Source organism: Syngnathus floridae, chromosome 1 (genome assembly GCF_059516105.1).
Source record: "Syngnathus floridae isolate MCC-2025c chromosome 1, RoL_Sflo_1.0, whole genome shotgun sequence".
NCBI classification, from domain to species: domain Eukaryota; kingdom Metazoa; phylum Chordata; class Actinopteri; order Syngnathiformes; family Syngnathidae; genus Syngnathus; species Syngnathus floridae.
Window position 1 is genome coordinate 3,002,612 of NC_142413.1, and position 23,179 is coordinate 3,025,790.

Genomic DNA, 23,179 nt, shown 5'->3' on the forward strand with positions numbered 1-23,179 from the left:
TAACAGACTCCAAACCCATCCTAACAGGTGGTCCAATCACCTGTGACCCCGGCCTGATCTAAAGTGACCTGTCATGAGTGGCTCAAACAGTAATCTATATTCCTAGAAAGAGTGAAGGCCGTCCTTCCTCAGAAGGTCGGGGCGGCCCCTGAAGGAGGACCAGTTATCTATAAAATACAGTCCCTGCTTTTTACAGAACCCAGCCATCCATCGATTAAGGGAGACTAATCTACTAAACCTCTCATCAGTGCCTCTCCCAGGCAGGGGACCCGAGACAAATACTCGATGCCGACTCATCTTTCTGGCGAGATCACAAGTCCTCGCTATGTTTTTTCTTTATACTGTACTGTATAGAACTCTGGGGTCATAATTATATAAGCACAATATATCCACTTATTATTTTACAAAAGAAAGCAATACGGGTCATTCATGGGGCAGGATACAGGGATCACGCAAATTCGTTATTCTTACAGTCAAAACTCATCAAACTCAAAAGGTATCGTGGAATTCCGGACAGCACAAATACTTTTCAAAGCAAAAAATAATCTGTTGCCAACTAACATTCAGAATCTTTTCACTGGAAGGGAAGGGGGTCATCATTTAAGGGGAACATTTGATTTCAGGATAAGAAAGGCCCGCACTACAAAAAAAACATTCTGTATTTCAATTTGTGGAGTTAAGCCATGGAATACTTTGGAGGGGACGCTCAGGGAATGTTCAAACATCAATCAGTTTAAAGAAAAGATATAAAGAAGAAATTATTTTTACAAGGTACAGAAATGAGGGCGTTTGAGTATCATGGGGTGCTTAGTATTTATTTATTTACGTTTCTTTGTTGCTTTTTGTTTGTCATTGTGTTGTTCATGCTGTTTTATTTTTTGTTTTTTTTTATCATTCAGGTATTTTTGTTTTGTATTTGAGCTATGTATGTATGTTAAATGTTTGTGTGTGAGATATATGTATGTATTAATATTGTGTAGGTATATGTTTAGTGTTCTAGCGATCATCAGGTGGATTTAGTAATTTAGTATTTTGTTGGGATAAGTGAGGCAAAATGATTTATGGCTGGGTATTTAGGGATTATTAAAAGGCGGGGGATTAAATAAATTATACTTCTTCCCACTCCTTTTCAGGCATGTGAATATGATTTATGGTTTTCTTTGTGGTTGTATCTTGATTGCTACTCTTTTAGTTTATGTATGTATGTATATGTGTATGTATGTATGTATGTATGTATGTATGTATGTATGTATGTATGTATGTATGTATGTATGTATGTATGTATGTATGTATGTATGTATGTATGTATGTATGTATGTATGTATGTATGTGTATATATGTATATGCATGTATTTTTTCTTGTCTTTTCATTTGTGGACAGTAATCTAATTTTTTTTCCACGTTTGAAATAAACGAAACGAAACGAAACTTCTTAAACAGTAAAGATCTCCATAAGGGACCAATCATTGCAATATAAGAAATAAAAAAATAATAAAATCTAACTTCTATATCGAACTGAAAAAATCTAACTTCAACGCAGGTGCTTGACTACAAATATAACGTCTTAAAAAAGGAAGGGCACCATTCTTTCTTTTTCATTACAAACTATTTTTGTTGCTGTTTTGGTAAATATATCAATTTTATAATTTTTTAAATGTCGATATTCGAAGCAAACATGCAACACACGGTTTATTCATTTATTCATTTATTTGTTACAACACATGCTGCAGGCAGTCCTGAGTGACGTCATCGCTGGGCTGAACTCCAATTGGCTTACCTGAGAGGTAATCGAAGCGCGTCCAGCGCTTCGCTGTTGTTCCGCGTTCGCCTCTTGGACGACGACTCGCAACTTTGACCGAATACCCTGCTTGACGAAAATCGAAAACCAACTTGATGTTTAGAATGAATTTACTTGCATTTGTTTTGGCTGTGCAAATATACAGCGTGACGCCTGGTAAGTAGGACTTTTCGGTTTCTTATCCTAAAGATTGACGCTCTTGATTTGGAAGTGACGCAGTCATTATTGTTTATTGCTTTTATTTTCGCCACTCGTCTGTACCGTCGCATTTTAAGTTCTTTCACTTGAACGCCCGTTTTGTCACAGTCATACGGGAATACATTGCTATTATTATAAATGTAATCAAGTTGGAAAACTTGAAAATGGCACAAATCAAAGTGATGTGCCCCAGCATAAATATGCAATCGATGAAATATGGAAAAGCCGAGGCACAAGAATGAAATGTTGTACAGGGGAGTCTTTGCAATTAATAATTAACATTTCACAGTCATGGCAATAAAATTGTGTCTAATATTTCAGAAAAAAAACATTGTATAGCCTCCTTAAATTATTATTTCGATAAGAGTCATCATGTCTCCGTAAATTATATAAGGCAGTTCTTTTGTTCAGACAAGTGACATTTATGTAGATGTTACCTGCTGACAGTTGCGACTGTGAGGAAGACGGGAGACACAATCGAAACTGTCAGCAGGTAACATCTAAAAGTGTTTCACTTGTCTGAACAAAAGGATTGCCTCATATTATTAGTGGATTTTTTTTTTTTTTTTACAAATTAAGAAGGTTGGCAAAAGTTACGTCATTCGATTTCGTTCCTCAGTGGATGTCAGTCACTGCTGAGGGGCATCGAATATCTCGCTTAGAGCGTCACACTGAAATCGAACATATTAACAACCGAAAGAAAAAAACATAGGCAGGTTGTCAAATTCAAGTTTGACAAGTTTGTGCGGAAGAACGCGTTTGGAGAAACATGACATTTCCAATTTCAAGTGCTGCAAAGTTCCATCTGCAGGCAGAATCATTGAAAATATGAAGATTGATTTGATCATGTGTGTCATTTTTGTGTTTGTCTTCCAGTCATTCACACGCTCAGTTATTTCCTGACGGCCTCTCAAGATGCAAATCTACCAGAATACTGGAAGGCCGCGTATGTTGACGGCGTTCAGATTGTGCACTTTGACAGCAACCACAGGAAAGCAAAAGCGACACAAGACTGGGTGGGCAAAATCACAGAAGATGATCCGCACTACTGGGAGACAGAGACGGCGAACAGTATTGTAAATGCGCAGGCCTTCAAAGTCAACATTGAAATCGCTAAAAAGCGCTTCAACCAAACTGGAGGTTTGTTTACGTCCAACCTTCTGCTCGTCAAATGACACTTTTTTTGTCACTGCTGGCTTCTCTCTGATCATCGTCCTCGCTGAATCTTGTGCGCCATCCTTTCAGGTGTTCACATGGTTCAGGTAATGAGTGGCTGTGAATGGAATGATGAGACTGGGGAGGTTGATGGTTGGCAGCACCACAGTTACGATGGAGAAGACTTCATATCATTTGAGCTGAAGACGATGAGCTGGATCGCAGCACATCCGCAAGCTTTCATCACCAAACTCAAGTGGGACCAAATGGACGAGTTCAATCAACTCGTGAAGAATCACTTGACTGAGCGGCTACCCTTTGAGTTGAAAAAGCATGTGAGCAACGGGAGGGAGTTCCTGACCAGAACCGGTACATTGTTCTCTCACGCCTTCTCTGCGTCTTTCGAGCTCACACACAATGTCCATCTTTGACGCTCTTTCAAGTTGTTTCTTTTCCTCCATGCACATCCTCCACTCTTCTCTCCATCTTTGCGCGCAGAGCTTCCCAGGGTGTCTCTCCTGCAGAAGACGCCTTCCTCTCCAATCACCTGCCACGCCACGGGTTTCTACCCCAGGACGTCGGACCTCTTTTGGAGGAAGGACGGCGAGCAGATCCACGAGGACGTGGAGATGGGGGAGACCCTCCCCAACCACGACGGAACCTTCCAGACCACGGCCGACCTGAAAGTGGAGCTGACGCCCGCCGCGGAGGGCCGCTACGAATGCGTGTTCAAACTGGATGGCGTCCGGGAAGAGATGGTCACCAAGCTGTACGCCAAAAGCATCCTGAGCAACGCGCGCATCCAGGGTGAGCCATGCGTCGGTCACGGCTCGGCGTCACGCCCACAGCCGTTCACGTGTCATTTTGTTGTCTTGTGAAGAAGAGGAAGACAGGAAGAAGGCGGTGGCCATCGCTGTCCCGCTGGGGGTCCTGGCTCTGGTGGCGGTGGCGGTGGGGGTGTTCCTGGCCAAGCGTCCCAAAAGCCAACAAGGTGAACGACGACACAAATGTTGGCTCCGTTTGTGGCGATTCCTAATCTCCTCTCGCTTCTCTTCCATTTCAGCCAATTACGCTCCAGCTTGTAAGTGAGACGTTTTGCTCTTCCTGTTTTGAAAAAATGCCAATGCCTTGAATGTATTTTCTTTTATGCTCCCTCAGCCAGCACCTCATCTTCTGAGAAGGATTGAATGAACCCCACTAAGGTTGAAGGGATGTCTTCGTTTCTTGGGTGCCACGCTTGATTGAATCATCGCATTCCAACAGTTTGAACGATTTGGAAATGTTTCTTATTTCAAATTGAAGTGCGACAGTTTTTCAAGTGCAGTGAATTCTAATTTAATTTACTTCACTCGCTCTTCCAAATACCGCTAGAGAGAGCCAACATACCACAAGTGATACCCGCATCACTGCTTTTTTTTTATTGCTTTTTGTTCAGTGAGCTACTGATCAATTTAATATATATTGCACCTCGCTGTTTCTCTAAAAGTTGGATGTGTTTACTGCTGAATTGTTAAGCTACTGTGTGTGCGTGTGTGCGCGGCTGCAGCTCCACCCTCCCGCCTCTTGGCGGCGTTACATCAACACCCCGCGTCAAGCGGCCGCTGTCTGCTTGTGAGTCTCGTGCAACCCATCAATCAAAGTCTAAACCAGTGGTTCTTAACCAGGTTCTAAACTGACCCTAGGGGTTCGGCAGATCCTCCACTGCAGAGGTCCCAAAACAACTGATTTATAAATTCTTGATAACACATATCTGTACTAGTTTTGCAAAGGCAACAGTAAAAGTCACACTGATTTGGAGGGATGTCATTTGTTGTTCTTTGAACAAGGTGCTGGTCATGCACGGCTCATTTTATGCACCAGTAAAAAACATCTATGTCTTGAATTTGAATCTTGCCATCCCGGTTGCCAGCCCAATCTACAATGAATATTAAATTCAATTACATTTTCTTTGGTCTCATCTGATTTCACTGTCTTCTGCGCTGAACATTTTTGCTACCTAAGTAGAGTGGAATATGGACCGCCAGTGCCTTTTAAGAAGCCATGGAGACCTGCATTTGGCCCCATAGCCCAAAACGTGACATGTCAACCTGCTGCTCATTTGACTTTTTTTGCAAGCAGCCCTTATGTGACAAAAGGTTGTTCCTCTTTTTTGCTCGCTTCCCCTCTTTCCCATCCCGAATCAAATCAAAGTGGTGTCAAAAGTCTGGACGAAGGTGGCCAAAATAATATCGTGTTCCCTCAGTCAAAGACGTGCACACGTAGAGAACGTCTCCGCAGGAACGCGCTCTTCCAAGGGTGCGTTGCTCACGAAGGTGGGGGCCGAGCAGCACCAGGCAGACGAGCGAGCGAGTGGCGGTCGCTTGTCTTGAGCGGAGCTAATGCGTGCACCACGATCTCTGGTGGGCTTCCGAAGCCATGATGACCCCGCCGGCTGCTCGCCTGGCGCTGATCCTTCTGTCTTGCATTGTATGGATGTTGTACAGCTGCGGAGACGGTGAGTACGTCAAACAAAATGTCCAACTTTGCGATTGTTCTAATCTTGATGATAACTTTGGAAGAACGCATGTTGGTTCGGATGGCAGCTGCTGGTTTAAAAATTCGACCGACTCAGGAAGCAGGGTGAATTTGTCTTAACTATGGGTTGTTTTGGCATTTTAGACGTTTTTTTGTACAAACTGGACTGTTCTGCGCAAAAGAGTTCGGTTCGATTTTTTTTTTTTACCCAACTTCGGTCCACTTTTTGACCCAAATTGAGTTGTTTTAAAGTTGATGTGACAGCGCTTGTTCTTGTGCACGTAAATCTTGTGTTTTCCTTTGAGTTATCTGAGTCTTTTTTTTTTACCTGGTTTTTTTTTATACCTCTTTAACAAGCTGACACTGATTGCGAGACAATGGCACATTCGGACCCGACTCCCCCCTCCCTTCCCTAAATGCGCACGGAAATTCTAGAGAACGAAGTAAACCGAATCTGAAAAAGAGTCCATAAATGAAGTGATAGAAAAGAAGAAAATGATTGTAATTGTCAAATATGAACATGCAAGAACCCCAATCAATATCTAAGGGAGAATGAAATATTTTTCTCCTCACATACTGCATTGGAAATGTGCAAATTTTGTACTTAATAGTAATGACGATGCCCGGTCTGCAACTAAAGTCGTTTATTCAATGTGGCGATAAGCATATAAGTGATCAAATAATCATTTTGATAGTGATGGAGTGTATCCAGAGCCCTCCCTGTTCTCTTTTTACCACCAAACAATGTTTCATATCGAATAGGACATGCAACAGACGCAATTATATCATTTGATCCACTTTGATATTAACGTGGCACTTGTTTGTCCATCCCTCCAAACAAAATCAACAAAAACGTCATTCGGGCTACAGTCTGTCTGCGTATATAGCGACGTGCACACGCGTCAGTTCGCAACACAATAGCACCACTATTGGCTTTAATATTCGTAACCACACATTGCGTTTTTCTTATTCCAATAAAAGGGGTTTATACATTTGAACGTGTGTCAAATGTGAGGCAAATGGAAAAGTCGCGCTCCAGCGCGCTCTGGTGGAGGGGCAGAAGAAGTGATAGTCACGGAGATTATTCTGTAGCTCTGTTACAAGAGGCGTGAAATTCCAACACGTCATACTTTGCATAGATTGCCAAAGTATCTTTTGGTAATTGATGAAAATAAAAAATAAAAAGTTGGAAGTGGAATTTGTTCACTTCTAGCGCCATCCTGTGGGCAGGAGTTATATCATAATAATAAAAAAGCTTTTCTCTTCTCTCCCCGAGCAGCTGAAAGACAGAAGTGGACTGAATTTCCTCCGTTTTTAGACCTTTGCAACAGTCCTTGACATTATTCAGCATCTTGAAACTGGTTATCTTGTGAAAAAATGTGCCTTGTTGATTTTTTGGGCAATATATTATTTTAGTTAATTTATTTCATATTACATTATTGTCAGTCATGCAGGTGACACAATTTGAAAAAAAAACCTTGCAACTGGGCATGACATTTTTTTTTTTTTGTAACTACCAGAAAAAACAGTAAGCTTGAATTGTTCGGAACCTGTGTTAAAACAGAGGCGTGACTTGTCAAGATGTCTTTCTTTGCATAGATTGCAAACGTATCTCCAAACGCTGAAAAATGACCGAGGCAACTTTGCTGTTTCACCAGGAATAACCAATCTTAAGACATGTGACACAGCCCACGGATGGAGTTCTTACGGCTCCAAGTGCTACAAGAAGATGGAGAAAACCAACGGTTGGCAGGGGGCTCGTTACGACTGCGCCTTAGAGCGCGGCAACCTTGTCTCCATCACCTCCCAGGACGAGGAAATGTTTGTGAAGCAGCAGATGGGCGACAAGCCCTTCTGGATCGGACTCTCCAATCTGGTAAGACCGAAGTGCAAGCGGCTGTTGGCCTGCGATTGGTACGCCATTGACAACGAGTTTGGAGCAGCACAACTGCAACGAGACCTGGTGTCAGTTCTCTGGAGCGGAAGACAGGAGGCTGACTTGGCCCAACACCAGTGTGGCACCGGACTACACCAACTGGGACCCACGTCAAAACGGAAGGTAAGAAGGTCACCTCTTTGCGTTCGATGTCAGGCAAGATGCACAGGAACACTTTGGAATCCCTTTCCAAAAATGTGTGAGCAGGTTAAAAACAAGCTTTGGGGTTTTCTTTGGAACAGAAAAGAGGATATATTATCTCCAAATTGGCTTGTTGTGTGTCTCATTTCCCCCCACTTTTCCCCGACAGCTCCAACGTTGCTTCCTGCGCCTACGTCAACCAAGGTGCGTACACTCAGCCTGGAAAGTGGAGACATGGATCGTGCGGATCCTCCTTGCCGTACATGTGCGAGCGGTTGCCAGGCGGTGAGTCTGTCTCTTCTCGGGATATTGACGCTGAAACAAGGAAAAATTGCAATCACATCGTCCTCCTGCAGACTGCCTGGACGTATGGCCGTGTTCTTACAAAGACTTGGGTTACAATTACAGTCGAGTTGAGAGTGAGTGGCAGCCACGCTTCTTTCTCCACCCGCAGCGTCTCCTTGTGCTTTTCTAATTCGGTTCTTTTGGGTTTCAGCTTCCTTCTGCGACTCTGGCGAGTTCCTGTACAAGGACTCTTGTTACCATTTTGAGGGGACACATAGAACCTGGCAGGAGGCTGAGAATTTCTGCAAGAACAAGAGCGGTCATCTGGCCAGCGTCCACTCACAGGGTGACAAAAAATATTTGGCTGGTGAGCGAGCACCAAGGCAAACTGACCAGGCCTGCCACCCACCCGCAATGTTTCACAACAAGTGTTTGTTCTGCTCTCCTCAAGCTCACATGCAAGTACTATATTATTCTTGGCTGGGACTCAGCCGGAGCAGTGGCATATATGAGTGGCGCGATAGATCAACTACAGTAAGTGACACGTGTGCAACAAATTGAGGTCCAAAAAAGTTGTCATTTGGCCAGAATGAAGCTGTCATGTGAGAGGGCAAACGTTAAAAAGCAGAAAAAAGTTATCCTGAATTAGGAGGAAAAATCTGACAAGAATGCCCTTCCTGTCAAATCGATTTGAATTTGACTTGAGTTATGTTACAAGACAAACAGTTTTTTTCATTTGATGAGGATTCAAATGATCATTTGGAAAAAAAACAAAAAAACAAGGTAATCAGTAGAATCAAAGCGCACCGTTCGTTTTACAGAGCAACATTTTTTTTCATTAAAAAGTTTCAATCTGAAAATGAGAAGGGGCTTGGAATATGGCAACAATTCTGATTGTGAGAAAGAGGTTATGAATATGAATTGGAGAGATTTGAATCAATAAAGTGGTATCTGAAGGAATTTGGTGGGAAGCCATCCGAGCAGCTGCAACACCTAACGCTCAAGTCACGTCCGCTGTGTCCTCCCTCCGCAGAATGACATCCCGTGGGATCCAGGACGCAAATATGGTGACTGCGGCCTATTGGCTTTCCCTGGTGAAATTGTGATGTTTTCTTGCAACCTGGATTACCCATCCATCTGTCAAAAAGGTCAGAAAGTCACGACCTCTCATTTGCCCTTTGTCCTCCGGTTGCGCTCTCATATTTGAACTTCTCACATCCTTGCAGGCAAGGCCAGAGATTCTCTTCCGCTTCTTCCGGCGCCGACATCAGCATCAGGTGGGGGAGTTCCACGCAGGGCCGCGTTTTGCCATGGGCAATACGGGCGACCCCTCTGGGCGCACAATACTCTCGAGAAAAAAACAAATCTCCCGTTTTCTAGCTCAATCGCTTCCATCTCAAATTTGTTCAATGGGCACCGGGGAGCGCCGTGATGTCAATTTGCTGCTGTGAGTCGTGTCGGGTCAGGTCGGGGTTCTTTCGTTCGTTTTTTGTGCCTGCGTGCGTGTCAGAAGAGCAGTCGAAAGGGGGGACAGTAGAGGCCAGAGAGGAAAAGCAAAGGGAGGGTGGCGAGGGATTCCAAAGAGATTGTCTTTCATTCATAAAAATAATATTACTTATCCACATGTGTAATCGATTGGGTTATCGGAATTGGCTTTATTGACCAACTTTGTGCACGGCAAACAGGGAATTTGACTCGGGCTGATCTCAGCCTTTGTACAACGCTTAACTTCCAGTTTCTTCTTCTCTTATTGTAATATTGTCAGTCATGCAGGTGACGCAATTTGGCCAAAACTGAATTCGGCCGACTTCCTTCTTGTCTGCTCGCTCAATTTGTGTTTTTCCCCAAACGCTGACAAATGACCAAGGCAACTTTGCTCTTTCATCAGGACCAATCATTCCTGAGCCGACATGTAACGCAAAAGTCGGATGGACTCTTCACGGCTCCCACTGCTACAAGAAGATGGCGACAACCAACGGTTGGCTGGGGGCTCGTCACGACTGCCTCTGGGAGGGCGGCGAGCTTGTCTCCATCACCTCCCAGGACGAGGAAAAGTTTGTGAAGCAGCAGATGGGCGACAAGCCCTTCTGGATCGGACTCTCCAATCTGGTAAGTGCTAGCCGATGTTGGCTCGCTACTAGTAGTTGACTGACAACCGGGATTTGGCCCGCTATCGGTACGCCGTTGACAGCGGGATTGGTTTTCGGCAGAATTGCGACGAGGACTGGTGTTGGTTTCTTCGTACGGGAGGAAGGAAGCTGACTTGGTCCGACACCAGTATGACGCCGAACTACACCAACTGGGACTCGCGTCAAGACAGAAGGTAAGAAGGTCACCTCTTTAGGTTCTGTAAGGCAAGATGTACATTTTGGAACCCCTTTCCAAAAATGTGTGAGCAGGTTAAAAACAAGCTTTTGTTTTGGTTTGAACAGAAAAGAGCATAAATAAACTCCAAATTGGGTTGTTTGACAGATGCGAGTCTCACATTTGTCCACTTTTCCCCGACAGCCCCGACGTTGCTTCCTGCGCCTACGTCAACCAAGGTGTGCCCGCCTACAATCAGCCTGGCAAGTGGAGACATGGATCGTGCAGATCCTCCTTGGCGTACATGTGCAAGTGGTCGCCGGATGGTGAGTCTGTTTCTTCTTGGGATGTTGATGCTGAAAGCGGAAAAGCGCAACCACGTCATCTTTCTGCAGACTGCCCGGACGGATGGCCGTGTTCCTACAAAGACTTGGGTTACCGTTACAGTCGAGTTGAGAGTGAGCGGCAGCGACGTTTCTTCTTTCTACACCCGCAGCGTCTCGTTGTGGTTGTCTCATGAGTTTCTCTTGGGTTTCAGCTTCCTTCTGCGACGCTGGCGAGTTTCTGTACAGGGACTCTTGTTATCTTTTTGAGGGCAGGAACCTGACTTGGCTAGCGGCTGAGGATTTGTGCAAGAACAAGAGCGGTCACCTGGCCAGCGTCCACTCACTGCATGGCGGACAATTTTTGGCTGGTGAGCGAGCTGACAAGGCAAACTGAGCAGGCCAGCAATCGAGCCGCAATGTTTCACAACAAGTCTTTGTTATGCTTTCTACAAGCTCACCGGCCACTAGGATGGTTTTCTTGGCTGGGACTCCGCCGGAACAATGGCATATATGAGTGGCGCGATAGATCAACTACAATAAGTGACACGTGTGCAACAGATCAAGATCCAAAAAGTTTTCAATCGGCCACAATGAAGCTGTCATGTGAGAGCAAAAGTTAGAAAGTGTCATTTGAGCAGAACAAAGTTGTGATGAATTAGGAGGACAAATCCGATAACAATTCTCCCTGTCAAATCGATTAGAATTTGACTTGAGTCATGTTACAAGACAAACAGTTTTTTTCATTTGATGAGGATTCAAATGAAGGAAAAAACAAGTGATGAGTAGAATCAAAGTGCACCGTTCATTTTTACAGGGAACATTTTTTTCTTTGAAAGGTTTCAATTTGAAAATGGGAAGGGGTTGGAAGATGGCAACAATTCGGATTGTGAGAAAGTGGTTATGGAAATAAATTGGAGAGATTTGAATCAATGAAGTGACTTTGAAGGAATTTGATGGGAGGCCATCGGAACAACTGCAACACCTAACGCTCAAGTCACGTCCGCTGTGTCCTCCCTCCGCAGGTTGACGTCCCGTGGGCTGATCCCAAAAGATCATATGACTGCTCCAAATTGACGAGTGACGGTGAAGTTTCCATGGACACTTGCGAAACCCTTCGTCCATCCATCTGTCAAAAAGGTCGGAAAGTCACGACCTCTCATTTTCCCTTTGTCTCCTGGTTGCTCTCTCATATGTGATCCCTCTCACGTGCTTACAGGAAAGTCCAGAGATTCTCTTCAGCTTCCTCCGGCGCCGACATCGGCAACAGGTGGGCATCAGGTCCCACCCTGCAGCCCACGTGCAAAATCCTGTTTGCTCTCAAGTGACTCGAGTCTCGCTTGCAGGCAAGAGCGCAAAGTGCGGCTGGTGGCAGGAAAACCCCGCCAACGACTTCTGCTACCTGATCAACTCCAAGGCCACCAAGACCTGGAAGGAGGCGCGAGACAAGTGTGCCCGCCTCGGAGGCAACCTGCTCGGCGTCACCGACTCGCAGGAACACACCTTCATCCGAGGTAGGCTGTCTAATGTGCTTGATGAAAGAATCCATGCGGAAGAAAGTCACATCGAGGGACCACCGACTCAATTTTTGCCCAGTTTCTTTTGTTACAAAGAAAAGACCAAAAATAAGTTTGTGGCCAGCCCCCACCCACAAGGACACGAGCCAGACGTCTCCCGCACTTCATTACGGTTAAGCGTTTCGCACATGCACTTGTGAGATGTTTCAACCGTGTTTACCTTTGACCCAAAGGTCTTCTGCCAAACGCTTCCTCTTTGTGGTTGGACGCCAACGACACCGTTGTCAAAGACGGCAACAAGAAGTCTGAGAAGTCCTCACCGAGTTCTGTCCAGTTGGTCGCAGGTGGGTCTAAAACCTGGTTGGTATGGAGGAACACTGAGCATCTGTGGTCTCCTTGCAGGTAACCCTGGTGACCCCTCCGGCCCATGCTGCAACTCCTTACTCGCTGGCAAGGGCGGCCGGGAAGTTGGCGATTGCGAGAAGAAGCGCGGCTACGTCTGCAAGAGAAGAGGTGAGACAAGGTGTTCGGGTGATTCTGCCAAATGGGTGTCATCAGATCAGAAGACCAAAATGGCGATTGTTAGTTGTTTTTTTTTGTCTGATGTCAGTGACAGGCTGAAACTGAATGAAGGCGCGGTCCGCTACTTTGTCGCATATCTTAATTTCGCCAAATGCCGAAGCATACAAAAAACATGGCGGTATGACGTCAGAATAATCCCAAAATGTGTCCTCAGGCATTCAGACATGTGATAGGGCCAATGGGTGGCGCCGCTTCCGCTCCAACTGCTACAAGAAGATGGAGACCACCAACGGTTGGCTGGGAGCTCGTTACGACTGCGTCTTGGACGGCGGCGACCTGGTCTCCATCACCTCGCCTTACGAGGAAATCTTTGTGAAGGAGCAAATGGGCGACAAGCCGTTCTGGATCGGGCTCTCCAATCTGGTGAGACGCAAGCGCAAGCAAGCGGCAGTTGGCTTGCTACTGGCAGTTGACTGACAACGGGTTTGGACTCTGCAGAACTGCAGTGAGACCTGGTGTCAGTTTTCCGGAGCAGGAGAAAAACTGTTGACTTGGTCCGACACCGCTGTGACGGCGACCTACGCCAACTGGGACTCGCGTCAAGACAGAAGGTAAGAAGGTCACCTCTTTGCGTCCTTTCATTGTCAGGCGGGACACACAGCGAGATTATGGAACCCATCTGCAAAATTAGAGAGAGCGCGCACACAGCGAAAAGCGTTTGTGGGATGTGTCTCTGGCTTTTCACGGCTTCTCCCCGACAGCTCCTACGTTGCTTCCTGCGCCTACGTCAACCAAGGTGTGCACAGAGGCAGTCAGCCTGGCAAGTGGAGACATGGCTCGTGCGGCTCCTCCTTGGCGTACATGTGCAAGCGGTCGCCCGACGGTAAGGGTGCACGTCCGTTGCGATGTTGATGCTCAAGGAGAAACCACAATCACCTCATTCTCCTGCAGCCTGCTCGGAGGGACGGCTGTGTTCCTACAAAGACTACGGACTCTTCGTCAGTCGAGTGGAGAGTGAGTGGCAGCGATGCTTCTTCTTTCTTTTCACACCCGCGCCGTGCCGTGTGGTTGCGGTTTTCCAATTGGTTTCTTTTGGTTTTCAGCTTCCTTCTGCGACTCTGGCGAGTTCCTGTACAGGGACTCTTGCTATCACTTTGGGGGGATGGAGAGCACTTGGAAGGAGGCCGAGAAGTTCTGCCAAGAATGGAACGCTAACCTGACCAGCGTCCACTGGCTGGTTCAGGGCCAATTCTTGGCTGGTGAGCATTAAGACAAACTGCCGATGGCGTCTATCGTCCCCTAGTGTTTCACAATGTCTGACACGTTTGAATGCTCTTCTTGTGCTAAATTGCTTTTTCTGATTTCCTCAAGCTCACGCGCCGTATGTAGGAGGTTTGCAATCTTGGGTGGGACTCAAGAAGAACAAGCGAGACTTTGAGTGGAGCGACGCAACACCTGCAGTAAGCGCAACGGTTTGGAGCACTTTACAAAGGTTGTCACTGGCCCAGAATGAAGGTGTCATTTCGGAAGGCTCATTTTAGCAGAACAAATTTGGACTGAATTAGAAGGGGAAAAAACGACATTTGGTCCTGTTGGAGGAAGAGAAAAATGGCTCAACGTTGGGGTTCTTTGAAACTAATATAGTCATTCACTGGAAAACTTGAATGAAATGATCAAAGCGCCGAAGTTCACAGGTCAGAGTGGGACTTCGAGGAGAATCAAATGAAAACGGTTTGCGTCTGAAACGCAAATTGTGCTTTGACTGGAAAATAGTCGTAAATTGACGACAATGAGATAGATTTGCTTTGAGAAAATATTGACGAGTGGGAGGAAAATAGGACTTTGGGAAAAAATGTGCTCACGTCTGGCGTGTCGTCCACAGGGCAACATCAAGTGGGTCCCAAACAGGCCGGCCCGACGGGGGGACTGCGCTGCCTTGTCGCAGACTGGAAAACTTGAGGACTGGCCCTGCACCAAAAGTCAGCCATTCATCTGTAAAAAAGGTCCGCAATTGATGATGACCACGTGCTCTCTCATCATCATAATCATACCTTTGATATTATATAATGCACTTTACATTACATACATTACATTAGCAAATCTAAGAGTGCTAATGAGTCCTCTCTTTTCCTTCCTTGCAGCCAAGGTCCGAGACTTTCTTCTTCCTCCGCCGCTAGGTGGGCGTCCCACTCGGCAGTCGACGTGCGGTGGTCTCTCGTCGCCCGTTTGCCCTCAAGTGACTCGACTCTCGCTTGCAGGCCGGAGTGCAAAGTGTGGCTGGTGGCAGGACCGACCCTCCTCCGACTTCTGCTACCTGATCCAAGGCTGGCACGCCAAGGTCTGGAAGGAGGCACGAGACGACTGCCTCCGCCGCGGAGGCGACCTGCTCAGCATCACTGACTCACAAGAACAGGCATTCATACAAAGTAGGCTGTCCGTAGTCGCAATCAGGGCTGTTGAATTCCCCTAACGTGGAGTGTTTCAAACTCTTGTTGCACATTTAACCATTTACCTCCAAAGATCTGTACACTTCTCTGCCAAGCATTCCCTCTCTGTGGTTGGGCATCAACAACAACGTCACGAACGACAGCAGCAGGTGGACTGACGGATCCCCGCTGGGTTACGTCGTCACGGATGGAGGTGGCTCGAAAACCCAATCGATGTTTGTCTGCGAGGAATGGAGCTGAGCATCTGTCGTCTCTTTCCAGGTGACCCCGGCGACCTCTCTGCTGCGTCCTGTCTTTCCTTTCTCACAGGCAACGGCAGCTGGAAGTTTGACGATTGCCAGAAGAAGGGAGGCTACATCTGCAAGAAAAGAGGTAAGACGCGGCAGCGACGCCCGGCCGATTCTCACAACGTGCTGATTCGCTTCTTTGGCTTTTGTCTTGCAGGAAATATTCCAAAACCGCCGCAGCAGCCTCATGACGGTACGTCTTCTCGAACGGTGACTTCCAACGACGGGAGACAAAAATGACATGACGACGCTTGTCTTCTTTTTTTATTTTCCTAGCGTAAAGAATTGAGGCTGTAAGCTAATGAGGCTTATGCAAGATCAGCTGCTTGCGGTTGAGCTATGTTGCGATTTAATGGTGACTAGTCTATTAGCTAAATAATTAATTGGGCAAAAAACTGAATTCGGCCGACTGCATTCTTGTCTGTTTTCTGAATTTGTGTCTTTCACCAAAAGCTGCAAATTGACCAAGACAATTTTGCTGTTTCATTAGTATTAACCGGTCATGAGTCACCATGTGACACAGTCAACGGATGGACTTCTCACGGCTCCAAGTGCTACAAGAAGATGGAGAAAACCAACGGGTGGCTGGGGGCCCGTTACGACTGCGTCTGGGAGGGCGGCGACCTTGTCTCCATCAACTCGTCTTACGAGGAAAGCTTTGTGAAGAAGCAAATGGGCGACAAGCCCTTCTGGATCGGACTCTCCAATCTGGTGAGACCAAAGTGCTAACGGCCGTTGGCTGGCTATTGCCACGCCATTGACAACGGGTTTGGACTCTGCAGAACTGCAGTGAGACCTGGTGTCAGTTTTCCAAAGCAGGAGAAAAACTGTTGACTTGGTCCGACACCGGTGTGACGCCGACCTACACCAACAGGGACTCGCGTCAAGACGGAAGGTAAGAAGGCCATCTCTTTGCGTCCTTTCATTGTCAGGCGGGGCACACGGCGAGATTATGGAACCCATTTGCGAAATTTGAGAGAACACACGTATTGACGAAAATTGTCTTTTGCCGAGAAAGAAAGGGAAAGCCTCCGATTTGGACCGTTTCTCGGGTGTGTTTTTTCTCATGACTTTTCTCGACAGCTCCAACATAGAGTCTTGCACGTACGTCAACCAAGGTGTGCACCTCTCCAGTGAGCCTGGCAAGTGGAGACATGGATCATGCGGCTCCTCCTTGCCGTACTTGTGCGAGAGGTCGCCCGACGGTAAATCTGCACGACCGTTGTATTGTTGGTGGTGAAAGGAGGAAAAAATGCAATCACGTCGTCCTCCTGCAGACTGCCTGGAGGGACAGCTATGTTCCTACAAAGACTATGTATTGGGCTACCATCGAGTGGAGAGTGAGTGGCAACGATGCTGCTTCTTTCTTTTCACACCTGCGGCGTCCCCTTGTGGTTTTGTAATCCATGTTTTTTGCCGGCTTCAGCTTCCTACTGCGACACTGGCGACTTCCTGTACAAGGGCTCTTGCTATCACTTTGAGGGGGTGATGCGAACTTGGGAGGGGGCCGAGACGTTCTGCGGAATATGGAAGGGTCACCTGGCCAGTGTCCTCTCATGGGACGAGGGCAAATTCTTGGCTGGTGAGCGCCAGGGTCAAACTGCTGATGCCAGCTATCGCCCCCCCAGCGTTTCCCAACGTCTGACACGTTTGAATGCTCTTCATGTGCTCAATCGCTTTTTGTGATTTCCTCAAGATCACGCGCCGTATGTCGGAGGATTCCAATCTTGGGTGGGACTCAAGAAGAACAAGGGAAACTTTGAGTGGAGCGACTCAACACCTGCAGTAAGCGAAACGTTTAGGGCAGCCTACTAAAGTGTTCACTGGCCCAGAATGAAGGTGTCATATCAGAAGGCAAAAAGTCCAAGTGAGGACAAAAGCCAACTTTTAGCAGAACAATTATCTAGGAGGAACAAAAGTTAGACTTTGGCTACAATGCTCATCATGTTGTTCCAAGAAGAGATCATCATTGAAGGTGTTAATCAGCTGGAGCAATAACAAGGACAAAGTTGCGAAATTATGAGAATAAAATTGAATGAAGTGAAAAAAGAAATCATATACGATTAAAGTGGAGAATTTCACAGGTCAAAGTCGCTCATTTCTGAGAATGTAGTGACTGTAAAAGTTTGAGTCTCAAACTCAAGTTGTGATATAACAAGATGAAAATTGTAAAATGAATAGAAGTCATATAGTGGGATAATGTTGACAAAATGTTGATTAGTGGGAGGAACAAAGGACTCAAATGTGATGGCAAGCGAGACCAAACGCGCCAAAGTCACGTCTGGCGTGTCGTCCGCAGGGCAACATCGAGTGGGCCCCAGACGGGCCGGCGGGACGTGGCGACTGCGCTTCCTTGTCGCAGACTGGAAAACTTGAGGACCGGCCCTGCACCAATGCTCGGCCATTCATCTGTAAAAAAGGTCAGCAAATGACGACCACTTACTTTGCACTTCTCAATAATAATAATAATAATAATAATGATAATAATAAATTCATTACTTTTTCAAATTAAAAATAAATCACTAAATAGATGATAAATTTCATTTAAAAAGCACTTTACATTTTGAGGCAAAGCTATGAGCGTTAATATGTCCTCTCTCTTCCTTGCAGCCAAACTTCGAGATCTTCTTCCTCCGCCAGCAGGTGGGCGTCCCACTCGGTAGTCGACATCTTGTAGCCCGTTTGCCCTCAAGTGACTCGACTCTCGCTTGCAGGCCGGAGTGCAAAGTGTGGCTGGTGGCAGGACCGACCCTCCTCCGACTTCTGCTACCTGATCCAACGCTGGCACGCCAAGGTCTGGAAGGAGGCACGAGACGACTGCCTCCGCCGCGGAGGAGACCTGCTCAGCATCACTGACTCACAAGAACAGGCATTCATACAAAGTAGGCTGTCCGGCTGTTTGGTTGCGATCAGGGCTGTTGAATTCCCCCAACGTGCACTGTTTCAAACTCCTGTTGCACATCTGACCATTTACCTCCAAAGGTCTGTACACTTCTCAGTCCAGCATTCCCTCTCTGTGGTTGGGCATCAACAACAACGTCACGAACGACAGCAGCAGGTGGACTGACGGATCCCCGCTGGGTTACGTCGTCACGGATGGAGGTGGCTCGAAAACCCAATCGAGGTTTGTCTACGAGGAATGGAGCTGAGCATCTGTCGTCTCTTTCCAGGTGACCCCGGCGACCTCTCTTCTGCGTCCTGTCTTTCCTTTCTCACAGGCAACGGCAGCTGGAAGTTTGACGATTGCTGGAAGAAGAGAGGCTACATCTGCAAGAAAAGAGGTAAGACGCGGCGGCGACGCTCGGCCGATTCTCACAACGTGCCGACTCGCGTCTTTTGCTTTTTTCTTGCAGGAAACGTTCCGAAACCTTCGCAGCAGCCTCATGACGGTAAGTCTCCTCGAACGGTGACTTCCAACGACGGGAGACAAAAATGACACGATGATGCTTTGGCAGGCTTTAAGGAGATCCTTGTCTGCAACAACCATTCTGCTGACCTCCTATGTGAGGCTGAGGGTCAGAAGCAAAGCCGCATCAGCATCCAGTCTGCCTTTTACGGTCGGCGGAGCTGGGATGTTTGCTTGGCGGACCGCAACTCATCCAATGACGGTACGAGCTGAGAATCCACCATTTTGATGGTTCCTCTGACGGCTCATTCAACGCGTTTCACTTGGTTTTCTCCTGAAAGTCTCCAAACAACTTTGGCACGCTACGGAACGTCATGAAAATGAAGCGATGCTTACAAACAGTTCAGATGCCAGAATGGCTCTGTACGCACAAACAGAAAGATGCTAGTTTGGTCGGCTTTGTTTTATTGAACTCATTCAGGTGCTTCAATGCTCATCAGGCCCATTCATGTGTTGTAACTTTCAGAGTACTGCTCAGTGGAAGGCATCGTCCCTCGCTACAGAAAAATGTGCAACAGCCAGCAAAAATGCCACATTGAGGTCTTGGAGGACGAGTCCTGCCCTGCCTCCTCCTCCAAATATCTGCAGATGGTCTATAGCTGTGAACAGAAAGGTGGGATTCACGTCTTGCGATCTTCCACGCCGCACTAATTCTAGGACTCTTCAAATTCCCCAAAAACAATGCAAGGAGTCCCACAAGGGGTTCCATGGCCAGATTATTTTTTTAAGCATCCGTTCCAAATTCAAATGACTTTTGGCTGTCCTCAGTATGTCTCGACAGTCTGGGCATCGCCGACGGCAGCGTGGCGGACTCTTCCTTCAAAGCCTCCTCCTCAATGGAAGACGCCACCCCAGAAAAAGCCCGCCTCAACGGGGAGTCCTGCTGGAAGCCGTCAAGAAACCGTACGCAGAAAATTGACCGCTTGGCACTTTGGTCTCCTCGTGAGCGTTCTTTTGTCTGCCCCCCTCCAGCCCTCGGCAGCTGGATCCGTGTGAACCTCGGTTACAAGAGAAAGGTGACGGCGATCGTGACCCAGGGCTGCAATAGCACCGATACTCGCTCCTGGGACATCCCACTTGAGATGAGACTGAGCGTCGATAGGAAGAAGTGGACCAAACACCCGGACAGGAAGGTGAGCCAATGGAGTGGACCGCGAGCTCATCCTCCCATCTTGTCACAACAAACAAGGAAACATTCGATTTCTAGTTCGTCGGCGGTGGGACTCATCTGCTTGAGACGCCCGCGTTCGCTCAGTACGTCCGCATCCTGCCGCTGGAGAATCGTCCAGAATTTGGCCTCCGCTTCGACATCTTGGGATGTCCACATGAGGGTGAGCAACGCAATCCGCGGCCGCTTTGGTTGCCCAAAACAACAACCCCAAACATGCCACAAACTCTCGCCTTTTGTTCGACAGATAAGACCACCTGTGCCAGAACGTTCAACAGCCTCCGCATCACCGATTGGATGACGTGAGTCACACCTGACACGATGTTTCATGACCATGACCACCTGTCGTCAATTTCCCAACATGTACCTTCTGCAGCTTCTACTGTCCACCAGGCTGTGCCAAATACTTTGTCGCTGGAACATTGGTCTACTCTGCGGTACGTGATTGCCTGACCCACTGGTTGAGGTCTTGGATGAGATTGCAACTTTGTGTAAATGCAGGACTCGCACATCTGCGCGGCCGCCATTCACGCTGGAGTCATTCAGAACAACATCGGAGGAGATTGTATTGTGATGAGAGTTCCCAGGCAGCACGTTTACTTGGGCTCCACCGAGAACGGGATCACCTCCGGAGAGTGAGTGGCCAACTTTCACAGAAAACTCCCCTGAGGAACCACCAGCTAATTATCGCTTTCCTATCTGCAGTTTGAACAACCCACTGGGTGTGTCTTATACCTTTGCGGACGGGGGTGAGTTCCAAAACCAGTTGTTTACCTCACGCTAACTGTCATGACGACTACAACTCACACGGGGTCTCTCCTGCAGAGCCCAGATGCGCAGCGCCTGACTGGGAGGAGTTTGCCGGTTTCTGCTACAAAACATTTGAGGGCAAAAAGAACTGGTCTGATGCGCAACAGGTGTGTCGTGGTTTCGGTGCCGAACTGGTGTCCATCCGCAGCGAGATGGAGCAGGCCTCAGTGAAAAATGTCTCCCACCTTGGTGCGCATCCCGACCGTTAATTAACAGTCCCCGTCGACATCTGAGAACCGGATGAGAGCTCTGTTCCCTCCCATCAGAAACCAGCGACATGTGGACTGGACTGAACGACCTGGCGCTTCCCGGCACGTTGGTGTGGTCGGACCGCCGCGCGGTGACCTTCACCCACTGGGCCGCGGGAGAACCCATCCAGCGCGTCGGCCTCGACCAACACTGCGTGGCTGTGTTACGGCAGGTGCGTCCTCGAATGAGCATTAGAAAGAAGAGCTTTGCGCTCCACTGAAATGGATCGTTTTCTTTCAGACTGGAAGATGGAAGCGAATGTCCTGCGCCCAAGTCAACAGCTTCATGTGCAAAATGCCCACAGCGCATTTTCCAATTGCCACACCAAAGCCACAGGTGGCGCCGTAGAGTCCACCTGGCTGTGTCAGTTTCCAAGGGCCCAAGAGCCCAGGGAGAAGATTGACAATGCAAGCAAGTCATCATCAAAGATGGAGAATTTAATGCCCTTCCTACTCTGCTCGTAATAAATAGTATTACCATTGTAACAAAAAAAACCCCCCACAAAAACATAAAAACCACAAAAAATGTCACTGGCTAAGGTTGCGAGAAGTCCTAGAGAGGGAACTTGTCTTATCATGAGTGTTTTTAGCATTTAGCTTAGCTGTTAGCTTAGCCCGGTGTTTCCCAACCAGTGTGCCGTGAGAGATGTTCAGCATTGCCGTGGGAAATTGTCCAACATTAAATACCGAGCGCATTGTAAACAGGATCGCCGAACCACAGGTCAGTTAACGCAAGGCCTGGTCAGCCACTTGCTAATCGTGCATGTGTGGCAAATCGGAGAATCTTGAGATTTCATGTTGTGGCATCGGCACATACAGTGTTGCTGTTAGTGTTGGCTCGTGAGTGAACGATTCGGTCAAAAGAACGATTTTCTATAGTGAACGAGAGTGAACGAATTACTTCCTAAAGGAGGGGTGTCCAAGTCCAGTCCTTGAGGGCCGCAGTCCTCCATGTTTTCCAAGTTTCCCTCGTTAAACGCACCTGATTCAATGATCAGGCTCATGCAGAACGTGAGGATGAACTGATTATTTGAATCAGGTGTGTTTAACGAGGGAAACTTGGAAAACATGGAGGAATGCCGCCCTCGAGGACTGGACTTGGACACCCCTGCCTTACGCTGAGTGCCAAAAGTCCCAATGATCGTGAGCAGCAGGGGGGGAGCCCCATTTCAACCCCTTACACTGAGTGCCAAGCAGGGAAGAAATGGGTACCATTGTTATAGTCACTGGTATGACTCGGCAGGGGTTTGAACCCACCACCTCCCAATCTCAGGGCGGACACTCTCCTCTTCGGCCACTGAGCTGGTAAACGCTTGTATCGTAGTATAACACTTATAGTCGTTTTTAAATAACGTGTATACCTATATACGCCTAAATATTGTTATCCAATATATCTACTGCAATTTCGCATTAGATTGCTGGTTTGAAATTTGCTTTTAATATTATTATTTTTAATAAACATTTATGTTAAAACTTGTCTGGTGTTTTATTCCTTGTTTCTTTATTCGCCAATTAAAACATAAAAATCAGCTTAACAATATGTGTAGGTACACCTTCAATAGGTTCACTACACAAGGTTTAAAATAAATAAATAAATAAAGGGTTAATAGCACAACAAAGTAATTTTTCCGCACCTGGGATTGAACCACGGTTAGAGCTAAGGTTAGTGTTAGAGCTAGGGTTAGGGTTAGAGCCTTGGTTAGGGTTAGAGCTTGGGTTAGGTTTAGGGTTAGAGCTAGGGTTAGTGCTAGGGTTAGGGTTAGAGCTAGGGCTAGGGTCAAGGTTAGAGCTAAGGTTAGGGTTAGGGTTAGAGCTAGAGCTAGGGTTAGGGTTAGAGCTAGGGTTAGGGTTAGAGCTAGGGCTAGGGTCAAGGTTAGAGCTAAGGTTAGGGTTAGGGTTAGAGCTAGGGTTAGGGGTTAGGGTTAGAGCTAAGGTTAGGGTTAGAGCTAGGGCTAGGGTTAGGGTCAAGGTTAAAAAAAAATCTATTTTTTTTAAATATCATCTAAATGAAATCTATTGGAGGTTAGAGCTAAGGTTAGGGTTAGAGCCTTGGTTAGGGTTAGAGCTTGGGTTAGGTTTAGGGTTAGAGCTAGGGTTAGTGCTAGGGTTAGGGTTAGAGC

The 23,179-nt window shown here is 47.1% G+C and overlaps 2 protein-coding genes across 7 annotated transcripts; both read left to right on the top strand.

The window, feature by feature from the left end:
- Positions 1-1,775: 1,775 nt before the first annotated feature.
- Positions 1,776-5,098, top strand: LOC148403356 (BOLA class I histocompatibility antigen, alpha chain BL3-6-like). Of its 2 annotated transcripts, XM_088370918.1 has the most exons (7): positions 1,780-1,954; positions 2,873-3,136; positions 3,242-3,520; positions 3,650-3,958; positions 4,032-4,142; positions 4,215-4,232; positions 4,310-5,098. In XM_088370918.1, exons 1-7 carry the CDS (start codon positions 1,894-1,896, stop codon positions 4,336-4,338), a joined length of 1,071 nt encoding a protein of 356 aa, XP_088227044.1. In that variant the 5' UTR covers positions 1,780-1,893; the 3' UTR covers positions 4,339-5,098. The 2 variants fall into 2 exon arrangements, with proteins under 2 accessions (XP_088227035.1, XP_088227044.1); XM_088370909.1 differs by having other exon boundaries at positions 1,776-1,954; positions 4,032-4,232.
- Positions 5,099-5,234: 136 nt separating this feature from the next.
- Positions 5,235-22,004, top strand: LOC148403357 (macrophage mannose receptor 1-like). 5 transcript variants are annotated; one of them, XM_088370499.1, is made up of 56 exons: positions 5,235-5,645; positions 7,324-7,541; positions 7,609-7,724; positions 7,912-8,027; positions 8,099-8,161; positions 8,239-8,394; positions 8,479-8,561; positions 9,061-9,175; positions 9,254-9,304; positions 9,916-10,136; positions 10,238-10,350; positions 10,536-10,657; positions 10,727-10,789; positions 10,870-11,025; positions 11,111-11,193; positions 11,680-11,794; positions 11,874-11,924; positions 12,001-12,168; positions 12,405-12,515; positions 12,574-12,684; positions 12,908-13,116; positions 13,192-13,304; positions 13,455-13,576; positions 13,645-13,707; positions 13,797-13,952; positions 14,065-14,153; positions 14,576-14,696; positions 14,835-14,870; positions 14,952-15,119; positions 15,214-15,333; positions 15,402-15,512; positions 15,585-15,620; positions 15,918-16,138; positions 16,210-16,322; positions 16,511-16,632; positions 16,705-16,767; positions 16,854-17,009; positions 17,124-17,212; positions 17,727-17,847; positions 18,038-18,070; positions 18,142-18,309; positions 18,410-18,529; positions 18,598-18,708; positions 18,781-18,816; positions 18,883-19,035; positions 19,300-19,446; positions 19,602-19,736; positions 19,806-19,966; positions 20,041-20,164; positions 20,249-20,303; positions 20,378-20,438; positions 20,503-20,636; positions 20,707-20,750; positions 20,827-21,000; positions 21,078-21,232; positions 21,301-22,004. In XM_088370499.1, the coding sequence occupies exons 1-56, from the start codon at positions 5,567-5,569 to the stop codon at positions 21,406-21,408; spliced, it is 6,459 nt and encodes a 2,152-aa protein (XP_088226625.1). In that variant the 5' UTR covers positions 5,235-5,566; the 3' UTR covers positions 21,409-22,004. The 5 variants fall into 5 exon arrangements, with proteins under 5 accessions (XP_088226625.1, XP_088226635.1, XP_088226617.1 ...); XM_088370509.1 differs by lacking the exon at positions 21,301-22,004 and having other exon boundaries at positions 5,235-6,823; positions 20,041-20,303; positions 21,078-21,280; XM_088370491.1 differs by lacking the exon at positions 21,301-22,004 and having other exon boundaries at positions 20,041-20,303; positions 21,078-21,280.
- Positions 22,005-23,179: the final 1,175 nt, after the last annotated feature.

Coding starts and splice junctions, on each gene's coding strand:
- LOC148403356 (XM_088370909.1), top strand. CDS start 1,894: ATGTTTAGAATGAATTTACTTGCATTTGTTTTGGCTGTGCAAATATAC. Junction 1,955..2,872: donor AATATACAGCGTGACGCCTG/GTAAGTAGGACT, acceptor TTTGTCTTCCAG/TCATTCACACGCTCAGTTAT. Junction 4,233..4,309: donor AGCCAATTACGCTCCAGCTT/GTAAGTGAGACG, acceptor ATGCTCCCTCAG/CCAGCACCTCATCTTCTGAG.
- LOC148403357 (XM_088370491.1), top strand. CDS start 5,567: ATGATGACCCCGCCGGCTGCTCGCCTGGCGCTGATCCTTCTGTCTTGC. Junction 15,334..15,401: donor TTACGTCGTCACGGATGGAG/GTGGCTCGAAAA, acceptor GTCTCTTTCCAG/GTGACCCCGGCGACCTCTCT. Junction 16,768..16,853: donor GGGCTACCATCGAGTGGAGA/GTGAGTGGCAAC, acceptor TGCCGGCTTCAG/CTTCCTACTGCGACACTGGC.